At 36.0% G+C, this 16,791-nt stretch overlaps 3 protein-coding genes across 3 annotated transcripts; 1 reads left to right on the top strand and 2 right to left on the bottom strand.

The window, feature by feature from the left end:
* Positions 1-756: 756 nt before the first annotated feature.
* Positions 757-2,752, top strand: LOC108569052 (integrator complex subunit 11). The gene has a single exon (XM_017930445.1). The coding sequence runs from the start codon at positions 921-923 to the stop codon at positions 2,706-2,708; it is 1,788 nt and encodes a 595-aa protein (XP_017785934.1). The 5' UTR covers positions 757-920; the 3' UTR covers positions 2,709-2,752.
* On the bottom strand, positions 2,722-10,714 carry LOC108569051 (DNA polymerase epsilon catalytic subunit A). Its single transcript, XM_017930444.1, has 19 exons — positions 10,580-10,714; positions 10,354-10,477; positions 10,084-10,296; positions 9,801-10,030; positions 9,499-9,746; positions 8,324-9,439; positions 8,006-8,273; positions 7,782-7,955; positions 7,279-7,719; positions 6,676-7,225; positions 6,318-6,623; positions 6,019-6,264; positions 5,779-5,966; positions 5,356-5,721; positions 4,448-5,299; positions 3,965-4,388; positions 3,669-3,910; positions 3,461-3,612; positions 2,722-3,193 (listed from the first exon to the last, which is right to left on the bottom strand). Exons 1-19 carry the CDS (start codon positions 10,663-10,665, stop codon positions 2,760-2,762), a joined length of 6,660 nt encoding a protein of 2,219 aa, XP_017785933.1. The 5' UTR covers positions 10,666-10,714; the 3' UTR covers positions 2,722-2,759.
* Positions 10,715-11,606: 892 nt separating this feature from the next.
* On the bottom strand, positions 11,607-12,995 carry LOC108569039 (protein HEXIM1-like). Its single transcript, XM_017930427.1, has one exon. The coding sequence runs from the start codon at positions 12,617-12,619 to the stop codon at positions 11,795-11,797; it is 825 nt and encodes a 274-aa protein (XP_017785916.1). The 5' UTR covers positions 12,620-12,995; the 3' UTR covers positions 11,607-11,794.
* Positions 12,996-16,791: the final 3,796 nt, after the last annotated feature.

The following is a 16,791-nucleotide window of genomic DNA, read 5'->3' as shown; positions in this document are numbered from 1 at the left end:
CGCGCGCACACACCAAAATTAATGTAAACAATGCGCGCGCACAAAAGTATCAGCATTTCTCATGCCCAAGAGTTATCTCTCTCGCACCCACAGAAATATCAACACTACTGGTTAGTGGAAGTACCAGTTTCCGTCAACGCCATCATAGATCCAGTCTATAGTGCGATCCATGAATTGAAATTCATGAGAATGCGCAAGCGCGTATTGCTTTATTTACTTTTGGGATCGGTGATTTTGCTTTTTTCCTCACAACGGCGAAATAGAAATGGCGAAAACAGACAAAAGATTTTAATATTCATAAAAAGTTTTATTACCGAAAAGTAAACATTTGAAACAGTACCGATTGGTTCCGAATTCAACCGATTTCGTACGAAAAATCTTCTTCTCTCCGTTAATTCTACCCTCCAATACCAACTGATTTTTTGTAAAAAAAAAAGATTACAATTTTGCCGTATCCCGTGAACCCCCCCTGATCCAATGCATCCATCAAGTTAAAACCATTAAAACCAGTTAAAACGGTTTTTGTTTGAAATTTTATCAGAAGTACCAATTGTCTAAGACAGTTCTGCCAAAGTATAACTTCTGAAGTTACTAATTATTACTTATTAAATAAACGTCTTATTAGTTAATTTTACTCATTTATTTCAAATGCAATAAATATAAATTTATATTTTTTAAATTTAATATGAGTTTATTTTATTTGAGTATAGAAAATTGAAAACATAGGAAAATGTTAAGTTGGTAAAGTTTGTTGTTTCTTAACTTCTATTGTGATTGTGAACATAACATAACCTAAGATTATAGTGATTTTAAAGAAATAAATTGAACAAAAAATCGCAACGATTCTTGAGAATATACTGAAAGAAAGAAAAAAACAATTTTTGTCTGTGTTTCAAGAGATGCAATACTAATCAAGTGAGATGCCAGATATCAAGGTTACACCTTTGGGGGCTGGCCAAGATGTGGGGCGCAGTTGTTTGTTACTTACAATGGGTGGAAAGAATATTATGCTCGACTGTGGTATGCACATGGGATACAATGATGAAAGGAGATTTCCTGATTTCAGTTATATTAATCCTGATGGTCCAATCACCTCATACATAGATTGTGTTATAATTTCCCATTTCCATTTGGATCATTGTGGTGCATTACCTTATATGTCTGAGATGGTGGGTTATAATGGACCTATCTACATGACACATCCAACAAAAGCTATTGCTCCAATTCTGTTAGAGGACATGCGAAAAGTGTCAGTTGAGAGAAAAGGAGAACAGAATTTTTTTACTTCACAAATGATTAAAGATTGCATGAAGAAAGTTATTGCAGTCACATTGCACCAGTCTGTTATGGTTGATAACGATTTGGAAATTAAAGCATATTATGCTGGTCATGTGCTGGGAGCTGGTATGTTTTGGGTACGAGTAGGAAATCAATCTATTGTTTATACTGGCGATTATAATATGACTCCGGATAGGCATTTGGGAGCGGCATGGATAGATAAATGTCGGCCGGATTTGCTCATCTCAGAGTCAACATACGCCACAACTATTAGGGATTCAAAGAGGTGCAGAGAAAGGGATTTTTTGAAGAAGGTTCACGAATGCGTGGACCGCGGAGGCAAAGTATTGATACCAGTATTTGCATTAGGCAGGGCGCAGGAGCTTTGTATCCTGCTGGAAACTTATTGGGAACGGATGAACCTGAAAGCTCCGGTTTACTTCGCACTCGGTTTAACTGATAAGGCCAACAATTATTACAAGATGTTTATTACATGGACCAATCAAAAGATTAGGAAGACTTTTGTCCAGAGGAACATGTTTGATTTTAAACACATTAAGCCATTTGATAGGCAGTTCATTGATAATCCTGGTCCTATGGTGGTGTTTGCAACACCAGGCATGTTGCATGCTGGGCTAAGTCTGCAAATTTTCAAAAAATGGGCACCATGCGAGAATAATATGGTCATTATGCCTGGGTTCTGTGTACAAGGCACGGTTGGAAATCAAATCCTCAATGGGGCCAAGAAAATTGAATTTGAGAATAGACAAATCATAGAAGTTAAAATGTCCGTTGAATACATGTCATTCTCAGCTCACGCCGATGCGAAAGGTATAATGCAACTTATACAATACTGCGAGCCGACTAATGTGATGTTGGTGCATGGAGAAGCAGAAAAGATGGAATTTTTGAAGGAAAAAATTAAGGAAGAGTTTAACATTAATTGCTTCAATCCGGCAAACGGAGAAACCTGCGTTATAAACACGCCCGTAAAGATACCATTGGACGTGTCCTTGTCGCTGTTAAAGGCGGAAGCCAAGAAATTCAACATGCTACCTCCGAATCCCGAAAGGAGACGCGTTCTTCACGGAGTGCTGGTCATGAAAGATAACACCCATTGCTTAATGGACGTGGAGGATGCCTGCAAAGAGGTCGGTATTAACCGGCATATTATTCGGTTCACATCGACAGTATATCTGAACGATTCCGGACCTCCTTTATCTACGGCAAAGAAGCTGCACCAATTACTCGAAGAAAAATTAAGCCAATGGAGCGTGACCATTTCCGATGTCGAAGTCTCCGTAGAATCTGTGATCGTCAAGGTGGAAGGCGACGAAAACGAGCAGAAGAGCATCTTCGTCTCATGGACCAACCAGGACGAAGATCTAGGAAGTTATATTTTAGAGTTACTTAGTTCTATGGCGAAATAAATTATTTTACATTTTTATTATAAAAATAAACTATATTTTGTGCATTCCTGATCATCTTATTAAAAATAGCGTATCATTGATTGTTTCGAAAAGAGCTGGCATATTGAACGTATCTGCTAAATGCTGGAACGTATTTAATAAATCGATCAGATCTTTCTTGGACAGAATTCCTCGGAATTCGCCCGCGCATTGGCAATGTTTGATCAGATTTTCCATCTTGATCTGGACGCATTTCTTACACTGCAGATCCTGTAAATTGTACGCAATGAATTTTCTACTGATCGTATCCAGCAGGAGGCTCTCGATTTCCGCGTTATCGTACGGCGAGTTACACAACGGACAGAGCCAGGCGTGCTCGGACCTATGATTATCTCTCCCCAGGTCCACGTCTCTGCAGTGGTTGCACGCCTTGCAGATCAACTGCGGTATTATGTAAGAGACGGTCGGATCAGTCCACGTCGCTTTTTCGGAAAACTCTCCTACACCTAAATTAAATATATTTTATAATTAAACATAAATTATCATAATTAAAAGTCGCACCAAACTTGATTTGTGTGAAAAACTATAGTAAAATTACAGATTGTTATCAAAATTCACATATTGAGAAATAATGCACGTTGAATAAATAAAAACCATAATCAGACAAATGATTCATTTTAAAACTAGTAGTTTCATAATATTTTAAATATTTTATAAAAATATCTAATGGTTAACGTAATAATACAAAATTGCGAATTTAAATAAATAATTACCTATTAATCGCAAGAGATTGCTTTTTAGATGATCCACTGCATCTTTAACAGCGTGATCCAGTGATAAAACGTGGCAGATAGATTTCACAAAGTCCAAGGCTGGCATGGACGAGGAATTTTTCTGTAATTTGCTGTGGATTCTTTCCGTGATTCTGTAACGCAAGTATTTAGAAATTAAGCTAATTAGGGCCCATATTTGGGAACGTACTGGAACAAGTTCTGCGCGATTTCTCCATTTATAACTTCTTTGGCGAATGCCGCAACCATTTCGTGGGCAGCCAGTCCCACATTCGGTTGACTTAAAGCCACAATCGGCGTCGAACCTTCCATCTCTTTCAGCTTCAGGTAAATTGCGTTTATGTAACCGGCAATAACGGCGTTGAAGCTGCTTCGGCACCCGGAAGCCTCAGGTAATTGATCTGCCAAATTCCAGTTCATTACAACGACCGGCTGAAAAATAAAATATTACATCTACTTTCCAATATTTAATTGATGAATAAATACCCCGTCGTCTTCTTCTGGGACCACCGTCTCCTCTTCGTCGCGATCAACCAAATCGTCATTTTCATCTTGATTTTTCCGATTATTTTCATCCTCGGCGTCCTGCGGTAACTTTCCTTGAATTCCTGCGTAATTCGCAGTATCCAACCAAACTAATTGTTCCCAGCATTGACGATACGTTATTTCCAGTGAATGGAACAATTCTTTGTTTCTGATGGAAGCAACGACAAATTCGATATTGGCAATGGCATCCGTTACATTTCGCTTCTTGGAGCAAATTATAATTTTGTTAAAGTTTGCGTACACAATCGTACAACCCAAACGTTTAAACTCTGCAACCAATTGCATGAACAACTTTTTCATCAGATTTTGAAGCGTTCTTAGTAAAGCCGGATCATGGAAAAGAGCTTTAGGCGATCGGAGCCATCTGAAATTTGGGGACAGTTAGTAAAATTATAAATTAATTTTAGCAAATTATTTATAGACCTATAAAAATGAACCACTTGGAAATCGGCGAATACGTTTCTGTATAGAGAGATGTCTCGCATCCAAGCGCTGGCCATGGATCTAAGGATCTTGAAAGCTTCCGCGCATCTCGCAGTTTCATCATAAGTTGTCAACGTGTTGTTTCCGCCCACTAGGTCATCCACAGAGGTAACGTTAGCTGCGTCGAATGCGGTAGCAGCGCTGGTTCCTTCAATATCAGTGACATGATGCGATTGCAACAACGTATTTATTGCTAAACTGTCTATATCCAATTCGATACAGATGCTGGAATACCATCCCGCATTATTGCATACTTCGCTGGAGCCCTCCTGACTCTCTGCCAATAAGCGGGCGTTGTTCTCTTGGCTACCGCCCAAATCTGGACGGTCCAATGGTGAACACCACATCACGTGATTCTGTTTGAGCAAATGTCGAGCAAAGAACAAATCAGATCCGAACAAGGCAGGATCTGGAGGCATATTACCCAATGGTAAGTGGAAATATCGGCACTGCTCAGCCATTAATTCCAATACCCTCTCACTGTTCAAATAATGCCTCACCATAGCCCTGGCGCCGACCTTCTGCCATTCCAGGTTATTGTACAAATCCTCAACGTCTTGTACGTGCATCTGTGTTGTTGGAAACTCTAAGAAACCAGGCATATGCGATTGAAGCATTGATAAATCATCCACAGTCTGCAAAGCCAACAAAGTTGGTCCCTTCTTTTCATCTTTATAAGACTGCAAGGTTTTCTGGAGGATCTTGTACACCTGATTCAAATCCGTCTCAATGCGAATCTCGAAAAATATGCCATCCGGCGGTAACAAATCTTCATCTGGATTTCGTTCCGCCCTAAAGGTTTAGAAAAATTAAATAATAATTAAAATAATTAATTTATAATTTCTTACTTGACTATTCTCTCCGCTTGGTAGAGATTCTGCATATTTGGCATTAAATTAGTTCGCACTGAATCCACGACTACAATCATCGCTTTTCGGAGAGGCGTCAAGAATAGTCCGAACATCTGCCTTGGTCCGGAATTCGCGCGATGCTGGTACAAGAAAATATGTCGAATTGAGTCTTTCGGAAGGTAAGGTTGTCTAGCTACGCTTCCAATATCAAGATCATCCAATTCAAATGTATCAGTAGTGTTATTTAAACCTCGGACAACTTTACATACACAGCCTATCTGAACCAACGCTCTAAATATGGGCGGTACTTGGGTTTCGTACACGCCCTCAACATTTGGATCCGTCTGGTCCAAATATACTTTCCTATAAAAAAAATAATAATTAAAATAATATTAAAACTAAATTACAATAAAAACATACTTTCCGTGTTCTTGAAATAGTTCTTCAGGTACCGAGTACAAATACAAATTATGAACAGGTCTTGATCTGGGTAAAGTCCTATTACACTTTTTGAATAAAGCTCCTTCGTCCGCTACTTTTGGCGTTCGCAAATTAGCGTAGAACTTCCTAGGAACGATCAATTTAATCTGATGCAACTCCGAACTCACCTGAAAACAAGCTAATTAAATTATATATATAATCACTTTGAATATTACGTACTAAAGCCCAAAGTCTATATTCCCCAGGTGTGGAAGTTGGAGCAACTTGCACAATCTGCCAATTATTTATCATCAAACTGCGTTGAGCTTTCTGCAAGAATCCACCCAACGTTCCACTCGCTCCAGTTCGAATAACAGCGGAATTTCCAATTTTTGCACGTTTTTTGCTGTTCTCGCCGTTGGATCTCTGCAACGCTTGGTATTTCCACTTTTTCTTGTGGAACATTAACCAAACCAAATGTTCCTCCTAGAAATCAAAAAATAAATTATAAAATAGTTATTATGAAAATTAGATATTACTTTAGTTGTTCCATAGGGTGGTGGATTTCCAAGCACATCTTTCCAACTTTTTGCTAAATCAATATCTTCGAACTCGTTCGCCGACCTTTTCCTCTTTGTGACCACAGCAGTTTTTTTGTTAAAACCGGAAATTGATGGTCGTTTACTACAGGTATCTTCAATATCCGTAGAGATTTCAGGACAAGTACGTTTCGGCATGGCGGAGAACATGTCATCAATTCTTCTTTGCTTGAAATTATCGTTCTTCTCCAATACTTTCTTATGTAACCAATCGGGATGTCTCACCCTAGGCACGGGGTTTGAAACCTATAGTAATCAATTTCATGAATTATGTATTTATTATGTATAATTTACTCACGCCTTGCATGGCTGCTGGAATGGTGATGATTTTCTGTATGGCGCCACCCAAACGTTCAATATAATAATTCCAATCCAAAACATCTCTAATATCAATAACGTCAATGGTACTGTCTTTCAGCCATTTTCGCAAGAAATGCTTCTGAACTGCTTCTTCAGCTTGGAAAATCGCCAGTGGAATAGCGCGTTCCGTTACCGGAGCTCCGTCCGGTTTCTTGGATATAACATATTTGCAAGCTAAACCTGCATCCTTCACCATCTGATCTCCCAAAAATTCAGCCAATCTTTTAGCTGTGCTGATGGAAGTACTTTTTTGTTCACCGTAATCCTCCAACTTCCTAGACATAGATTTATTTTCCGAAATTAGATCGAAAAGTTCGGAATCGGGCATATTGCGACCTTGCGAGAATAACACGTCCAACCAATAATCAGCTACTTGGGCCACGGCGGCGTAGCACGATTCCAGCGAATTTCCTTTAAGGAAGGCTTCGAAAACCGAAGATTGAAAGTTTTTAATCAGCTGCAGTTCACCTCTCCGCTTGACTTCAAAACTATTAATAAATAATTATTTATGATTAGGAATTGAGAGCATTGTGATACTAACCCTTTTAATTCAGCCAGAGATCCGTCGAAATTGAAAACGGCGTATCGTTTCTTCAACTTTTTGCCTTCTTCTTTCGAAGCTGGTAAAACCATAGCTTTATACGGACCGTCGACTTCGAAGAAGATTGAATTTTCGCTGCGCTTCTCGTACTCCAGTTTATCGGCGTCGATTAAATCGAAGTATTGGTCATTAGTGAAATAATCTTTGACCATGGCGTTGAGAACGGTGTTTGGGTACGAGATATTCAGTTTTTTCTTGGTGGCGTGAATAGTGTGGATCGTTACGTTTTCAGGAAATGATGCAGGTAAAATACACCAAATACCATCGGTGTCCAATTCCAAAGGCCTTCCAACTTGTTCGATAATCTCACGAGCTCTCATAATAATATTAGCTCCAGTATAGCATACAATTCCAGCCATCTCCATACTGTGCCAGCGAGCACTAAAAATAATTACACAAAATTAAAATATAAATGAATAATCACCAATTTGTTAAATACTTACCCTTTTCTCATTACGTAGCCATAGAAGGAATTCAGGATACATTTATGAGCTAATTGCAAAGAATCGTACAGCACTTCTCGGCTTTTTGCCGACTTTATTTCCGTTGCATCGCCGCCTTTGATTGCATCAACAACCTTCTGCTTAGCCTTCTTAGACATAGCTTTATATTCGTACCTAATTATAATTAATTTAAAATATGTTATTTGTTTGTTTTATATATTTACCTTCTATCGCGGAAAGCCTTCACTGTATCGACGTAAAATGAGTTTTCCTTTTGGCAAATAGTTGTGTTCCTTTCCTCGATTCGCGTGATTTTCGCTTTTTTATATGCTTTCCTGCAATACACCGTCAAACGTTTCTTTTCTAAATCAGCCTGGTCCACTTTGCTCAATTGGTGAAACGCCCGCATAGGTCCGCCCGGAAATTGCGGAGGAAACTTTTCTGTTTCCAACTGTTGTTGAATCCTGTGATATTCGTTCCTTGATGCCGGCACTATGAAAATATTATGATACTTCTCGCAAGAGCAAATAAATTAGACTTACTGTATTCTGCTCTCCACATCCAGGCCATATTTCTTTGGCATTCCGCATTCGGGCCGTTGAAATCGCAAGCAGCGCAAATCGTTTCGTTGACCATGGCGCAAGGTTGTAGCCGGTTGGTTAAGATGATGTTAGGATACATAGCACCGACGTCCAAATGGTAAATCAAAGGTCTCTCCAATCGCATCGGTTGCTCTTTCAGTCCGGTCAATTTAGACTTAATCTCTTCGGTTACTTCCTCCAAATTCAGAACGTTATCCAAAGGAACGCCCTCTTCAATTTCTATAGCATGTGCCAAGGTCTTCGGGATTTGCTCAATGAGTTTATCGATAGCATCAGGGACCAATCTAAATCTGCACGGAATATCCGCTCTGAAAACTCCCGATTCCAAAGCTTCCACGTGACCCCCGACGTAAGTCTCCTGGTGCAATACGTGACCATCATCAGTTAACTTGTTTAACTCAGTTTCTTGTTTATTTGGAAACACAATATTTGCGTGGAAGGCTTCGACCATCAAAAGGGCTTCGCACAAAGTTCCCGAACCTTTCCGAAGAACCTCGTCCGGTTCGCAAGGAATGATTGTGCATAAGGCGAAAATGAAAGGATGCACATATTGCATATAGAGGTAATAGGTGGCAACAGCATCCGAAACGGAATAATTTGAGAGAACTTGCGGATTTGATGCGGCCAAAGGGCACATCTCTTCAGGATCTAATTCGACTGGATCATATCGCAATTTAGCTTTAGCCACGGCTTTCAAGCCGTGAGAACCAACTGGCAAATATGAATCTCTTTTTACCCAACAAAAGCAATCCATGTGCATTGCAGGACGACTCGTATACACGCCCTCTTTATTCTTGTAGAACCCTATCTCCTGTTTCATATCCATATCGTAGAAAGCGGCTCGTGCCTCCACGAAAGGCCAATCGAAGAAGTCTCCGTTGTAGGTGACGAAAATGTGTGGTCTCACGTCCATAATGTGATCGAAAAATTTTCTCAATAAATCCATCTCATTTTTCTCGTTAAATATTTCAAATTGTCCCTCAAACTCTGGTCTCGGAGTATACTCGAAATCTTCAATGTCTTTTGATAAAATTTCGCGATTCGTTATTAGATATCCTAAATAGAAAAATCATTGTTAACAGAACCTACAAAAACATAATTATTTTAAAACATACCTTGTGCATCAATCATGTATGAAATCATCATAATCTGATCAGTATTAGAGTCAGGAAATTTTAAAGGCAGTTTTGTTGTTTCAATGTCAAAGGCAAAAACAATTGGTTCAGGCCTTTCAATAAGCTCTTTGAAAAGTGTAATTGTTGGTGGGTCTTCATCATTACCACTGCCTTTTACTTTATACCAAGAACCACAAAATATTTTCAAATCAATAGACACTCGAACATGGTATGGTACATCATACTCCCTAAAAACCTATTGATAGGACCCTAATACATTTTATTTAGAATATTTTACTTGCCTAATATCTAAAATATTTTCTAAATGATCTGCATTGGACTTTCTGCTATGTTCATTGAGATTGCTTGTAAGAGCGTTTGTAAGCATTTCCGTATAATAAGTGTTAGCTTTCTCGCGTTCCTTATTTTTTCGCACAACAGAAACTATTTCTCTTCTCACTTTAATTAAATCAGTTTGATTGAAAAAGGATAACTTCAAGTAATGTTGTTTCAATCCGATTAGATGATTTGCCTAAAAGAATGATAATAAAAAATAAATTTTCTACATAATATTCAATGAAATACCAAATCCAAGTCATCTTTGCTGACTTGATCTATAACAACTGATGTATATTTTTTTCTTAGAAACTGTGAAACCTCCTGCACACAGCCCTTCCTTGGTAATATATAAAAGTAAGGCATAAAAGGGTAAGACACTTTGAACCTTGTGCCATCTTCTTGCATAAAATAATAGTCAACAGCAGCTATTAATCTTTTGTTCTCATCCAATATTTCAGACTGAAAAACAACAAACATATATTTAAATGTATTAAGTTCATCACAATTTATAATTACTGCATGCATGTTGAGTAAAAATCCAATTCTTTCCAAATGGTCTTTGACTCTCTCAAATCCATATTTCCCATCAATAAAATCATTCTCCAATGCTAATTTCAATCGGAATTCTGAAGTCTCTTCTCTGTAAAATATAAAACTTTACTATGTGGAACAAATAAAAACATAAATATGTAAACAACTATAAGTTTTGAACAGCAAATATACTATTGCTATAACTACAAACCTTGGACCAGGAACATTATTGCTTTTAGGTTGTTCTTTCTTCTCAACTTTCTCAGGCCTGTAACGACCACTGTTTTGTAAATACATACTTAAATTATTATTTAACAAATTTAAACAACATCTGCAGCAATAATAAGAAAACTTAATAACCAAGTTAAAATAAGTAGCAACTGGTAGCAACCAAAATAATTTCGCGCCAATAAATTTGACAATCAATCATGCCAACATGTTGAGCGTCAGTGACCAAGGCTATACAAGTGTATACAAGTCATATGACTTGATCCCCTTGATGTTGAGAGGAAATACCAATTTTACAAAAATTAACATTTTTTAATGTCATGCATTTTTTGATTTGAAATTTAAACCGATGGTAAAATTAAGCTGAATGTTTTTATATGACCCAATGTTATTGCCAAGAATACTCTTAGAAGTAGTTTAAAATAAAAGCAATATGAATATCTATTAAACTATATGAAATGATAGAAAAGTTTAAGGATTTAATATTCTTTTCTTGAATTTGCTTTTAGAGAATCATTTATTCAAGTTTTCATTAAATTACTCAAATAGAATAAATAAGAAGAGGGAAAAAGGTAAATTTTAAGAACTTAAAACAATGTTTCTTATTTAGTTTTTAATTACATTTTCTTTAATAACTTTTAATAAAAAATAATTGTACTTAAAATTTGACAGTCTCCAAAATTAAACACAAAAAATTCTTAAACATAATATGACCATAAAAAATTAATAAATTATTAAAATAAATATAACATGAAGTGTGGGTACTTTTTTTTGTCTGTATTTTAACAATTTTTTTGCAATGGTGTGTATTCTATGTGTATTTTATCATTTTAAATGTATAATATAATGAACAGAAATTTATAATAATTTAAGCATGTCGCTGAACTATGATCTGAATGTGTATGTTTCCATATTTATTTTCGAAAAAACGTTTTCTTGCCAAAATATTGGATATAAACAGTTTAAATTTTTCTTTTATATATAAATATATATTTACATATGTCACAAAAATTTTGATTTATTAATTTTTTTAATAAACGTAATTTAATATCACTTGAAAATATATTTTCATTTATCATCACCATACCTGTATAACAACAGACAAGCAATGAGATGCATTGCTGCTTTTGCCATACAAGGAATTTAAATTTCTTTTATTGTTATTAATCGATTATTTTGGCAATAGAATGCTAGCGATCTAAACACTTTTAACAGTGTCTACATGTCCATTTGTGTGCTTGTAATCAACAGGAGATTCAGGACGACTTAAGCTGCTTGTTGTGGAACTGCAAGTGTCACTGGAATCAGTCTCAGAGTCTGCAGAGCCAGAACTAGAATTCAGCCTAGTACGCAGATACTCATTCTCTCTCTTCAGGCTTTCATTCTCCAGGGTGAGACGTTGGATTTCCCTGTGACTGTCATGCTTTGCTTCTAGATTTTTGTGTTCCAAAGCCTTGGCACGAAACCGGTTAGAGAGTATCTCAAATTTGCTCTCCAGTAAAAGGAAATCTCTGATGAGCTCATCCTTGCTAAGGGCTTGAAGGCGCTCTGCTTGAATACTTTCATACTGATAATCAAAGTCTTTGATTAAAAATACCTCTTCATCATCTGGTGTGGAGTAAAACTCGCCATCAGAGTCAGCGCTGAAACTAGAGTCTCTGGTTCTTGTGACAGTGGATGTGGATGCTTGATCTGTTTTCTTGAACTCCTCGTCGATACCATCCAGATCTCCGTGATCCTCTATCAGAAAACGATTGCTGTTGTACGGCGCCTCCGGTTTCACGACATTGTTTGACGAGGATGAGGTCCTTGTAGCGCTTTTCCTATAAGGATGAACGTTCTTGCGTTTGGATTTCCCGCGACGGGTCTTCCTCTTCTTCGGCGGGACACCCTCCGAATCGGACACCCTCGGATCGTCGTCGGCTTTGGCTGATGCGTGCGCATCGGCGTTAGCGACGTCATCTTGGGGAAGCGTACCAACCGCCTCTAATTCGGCATTTTCAAGCTCGACTTTCTCGGTCATTTTAATTTTTTCACTGGATATCTTCTTCGAAAACTGCTTCAGGATCGACTCAATTGCAAATTTTCACCACCCAATGTCGTAACGTTCCACTCAACTGCTGGACACTAACTGCACACGACCTTAACGAAATCGCCATTTTCATCTGGTAATTTCTTTGCTTCCCTTTTGGTGGCGCTGTTTACTATTATTGCTTGTGCCTTTTTGGAAGGGAGGGAGGGCAGAATCACAACCTTCCCAACCTAATTTACAATTTTTGCTTCACACTCAATTTGCTCTTGGTTGCGGCCACTCATTCCGACGCTCCACAACATCTATTCACGCAATTCACAAAAAAAGTACACCAAAATACGATACTCCATGTTCGATGTACTTATATACGCATAGAGACATGTATCGACGTCCGACCATATTTCGTTATATTTCGGGCTTCTTGATAATAATATAATTTGGAACCACTCACATTACCATTTACAATATTATCCGACAACTCGACTGCACAATCAAATAGATTCCAATAAAATACCAATAGCAGCTTATCCAATTAATTATTCATTCGCTAATTGCGTCCAACTTCACCATCGCAAAAGCATTAATAAGTCGCTTCATCTCTCGTAATACATTTTTTCTTCTTAATTCCTCTCCTTTTAGAAATTCCATTCACTTCATCTTCAATATTATAATTAGAATCCACCAGTTTTCAATTCTAACGTTTTATAAGATAGAAAATAAAATTTTAAAATGCAAACTAATTTGAAATTAGATCGTATCAATTACTATTTCCTTTAGAATATTTATATTACAAACATTTAGATTTTAAAAGTGAAAGAAATATGGATGCATCGCAAAGTGAAGAATTATCAATAGCAATCGATTAATCAATGACGATTCTATTTTGTAATTTTCCTTAACTCGAAAGTTTATAATTGAAACGCCTAAAATAGTCAACTCAATAAACACGACAAGTTGCAACAAATTCCAGAATGCGGAGAGATTGCATTTGGATGATCCGATTCCTAAAATGACTACAAATTAGGAGACTGCGTCGTGTTTCGTAATTTATGACGAAGGTCGTTGCTTGCAAACGCTCCAAGTTTCAAATCACTTCGTTATTTTAAAAGGATTCAATTAATACGGGTCATATATTATAAACAAAGAGAATTGTTATTATTAGTAATATAAATTTGATTTACGATTAACGTCTGAAGAACGGACATTTATTACACTTTCTTGGTTTAGAGGTATTATCATCCTATTTGAATTTTTATACGCAAATGATTACCATAGATAACACAATGAGTCGAAATTGAAAAAAGATCGAGCGAAACTGTGTCGTTTTCCATATCAAATTGATAAAACTGAATGATATTTTACTAGAAAAATATAAATTGTTTCCTTTTATAGATATGTATAATAATTGTCATGTAGATTATCTTGATAATGATATTTACAAATATGATTTGCTTTCAGCAACGATGATCTACATCTACAGTTTTAAAGAGTCTTCCGCAATTGATAGCCCATCAGCAAGGTTACGGACTTTGTTATGCATGGCGACACCGAAAATCCAGATGCATAAACCAATATTGTTGAAACAGCGATAATCAAAAGCGTTTCGCTTTTTTTATTGAGCGATAATTGTCGTCAGCAGAGATCGATGATTAATCCAATTTCCATCATGCCACATAAAACGCAACAATGTTTCACGCCCAATTGATTTCAAAGCGAAAATGAATTTGAACAATCAATTAATAATAGCGTACGAAATATCTTGTATATATACATTAATTTCTATAATATTTGTTTTTTTGTCCACTCATCTATGTTGTCAAAAAATCGATGTACATTCAAAATAATGTTAATTATTAACATTCAATTGTGACAAAAAGCTTTGTCGCAGTTTGGAAACACTCCTGTATAGGCGACATCATTTTCATCGTGCGCTGATGTTCCATTGTTAGGCGGTTGGAGGTCACCTCGATTAAAATAAAAATATATTCATTTACTTATTTCGCTTTCTGCATGTTCCGAAAAGTAGAAGCAAAAAGGCAACGCAATCAATTGATTCGTTTTCTTTATATTAATTAACAACTGTCGCAGCGCATCGAAAGCAGTTGAATAATCAAGCACGTGCACGTCTCAACGCGTAAAACAAAGTAGAATCGTGAACTGACAGGTTAATCCGGTGGGAATAGTCACAGTGATCCGAATTAGGAGACTACTTTATCGCAACAATAATAACTAAGATTGTCATTAATGTTAATATGATGAATCTAATATGACTAATTATTCTAATTAAGTTTATAAACCATTCATAGCCCATTCATATGGATATGTTTTGATTTAGAAATTACATTTTTGATTTAGTGTAAAACACAGTATTAATTTGTTTCAAAGAACTATTTTATTTGTTTGTATATATTCCGGAGCACCTCTGAAAAACTTGATCAATCAGAGAATAATCCTTTTTAATGCAGTAGAAACTGCATCTAAAATTGAGTTACAATTATTCAATTCATCAAAGAGAACGTTTCTCGAAATAAATGTAATGAACAGCATAGCAACACAGAAACGATTGTGCAATATATCAAAACGAAAGAGGGACTTTTTCATATTTTTTTTTCTTTCTTTATTTAATAAACGAAAATATTAGCGAAACGATCGTAAAAAAGAGAGTATGTATCTGAAATAACTGCATAAAAGTTACCGTCGCACGCAAGTTTTAATGAACTTTTATCGAATCGTTGAATAAAATCACCGCCATTCGAAATTATTAACAACACTTTCACTTGAAATTCATAATTGGCGAACGACAAAATTTGTTAATTTTATTCCATGCAAACATTATACAACAAATCACTTAACCGATCTTGGAATTTTGATTGCGTTCGTTAATTAAAAAATGTTGAATCACGTCGTTAGATAACTGTATAAAGCGAGAATGCGTGCATATTTCAAAGGGATGAAATACGTAAGGTTGAAATGTTGAGAGCTAAGTGAAGGTATACTTTGCCGGAGGATCGCAAACAAAGAATATCACACAAGGAATGCACGAAAGAAAACGTCACAGACTCGAAGACAAAGCCAAATAATGCACCAGTTTTTTTTGTAATAAATTTAAATCTCTACAAGCAGTAAATAACCTTTTCATTTATGCACTTCGCAAACGCGAAAAGGAAACTAATAAATTGTTCAGTTTCTATTTGAAATAAGTAATTATTATTATTATTTTATTGATAATAATTATTAAACAATTGTTTAATAATAGAAACAACATTTAACAATTGATTATCACGTTTAGAAGCGAAAACTTATTAATATTTCATGTTTTCTTTCATGTGTATTATTATCATGTAAACATGTAATAAACCAGTAACGAGTACTGGTTCTTTTTTCTGACCCTTATAATTTTATTGTTATCAAATCAAACGACTTATTTTTCTTCTAAGAATGTTTTCTTTTTGAATAGAAATCTTTTGTAAAAGTACACCTTTCGGATATTTGCTTGGTTCGTGAATGCTTCTTTAGCTTAGTTGACCAAAAACGGATCTTCTGAAGGGACGCAATAAGGGTAGAAGTCGTTATTTTTCAGGTATTCCAACACTAGTATAAATAGAGGTGTCACCCTCGTTAGGTCCTCTTTCATAATGCAGAACTGGACGAAGCAACATGCATCGCTGTTAAATTTGTCTCCGGTCGAAGACCCTGCAAATGCTTAAGTTTAGCATGTATTAATCACTTTATTTTTTAATCATTTGTCTTTAGTATGAATAATCATAATAGAATCACTTATTATTGAACAGCACGAATTATAGCAAGAGCATTCTATGAATAATCATGTTAGTATAATCTAATTGGATTTGGTGATTCATTCAAGTGATGCCTGCAGCAAAGTTCTTTAACTTTTGTTACAATCACTCGATAATGCTAATCATAATATAAACGTTTTATTTGTCTGACAAACAGGTCGTAATTACTAGTAAATAATGTAAGATTTTTTTTTTGCATTTGAAAAATACTTTTTTTATATCCACGAATGTAATGATTTAAAATTTTCATGAAATTTGAACTCTTCACATTTGGATATTATGATACATACGATCATAAGAAATACTTCCAATTGATTATTTAGGTTTATATAAAGTAATTAACGTAAATACATTATTTTTATTTAT

This window comes from Nicrophorus vespilloides, unplaced genomic scaffold (assembly GCF_001412225.1).
Source record: "Nicrophorus vespilloides isolate i.1.1-1 unplaced genomic scaffold, Nicve_v1.0, whole genome shotgun sequence".
NCBI lineage: Eukaryota > Metazoa > Arthropoda > Insecta > Coleoptera > Silphidae > Nicrophorus > Nicrophorus vespilloides.
This window is presented reverse-complemented; position numbering and strand designations above follow the sequence as displayed.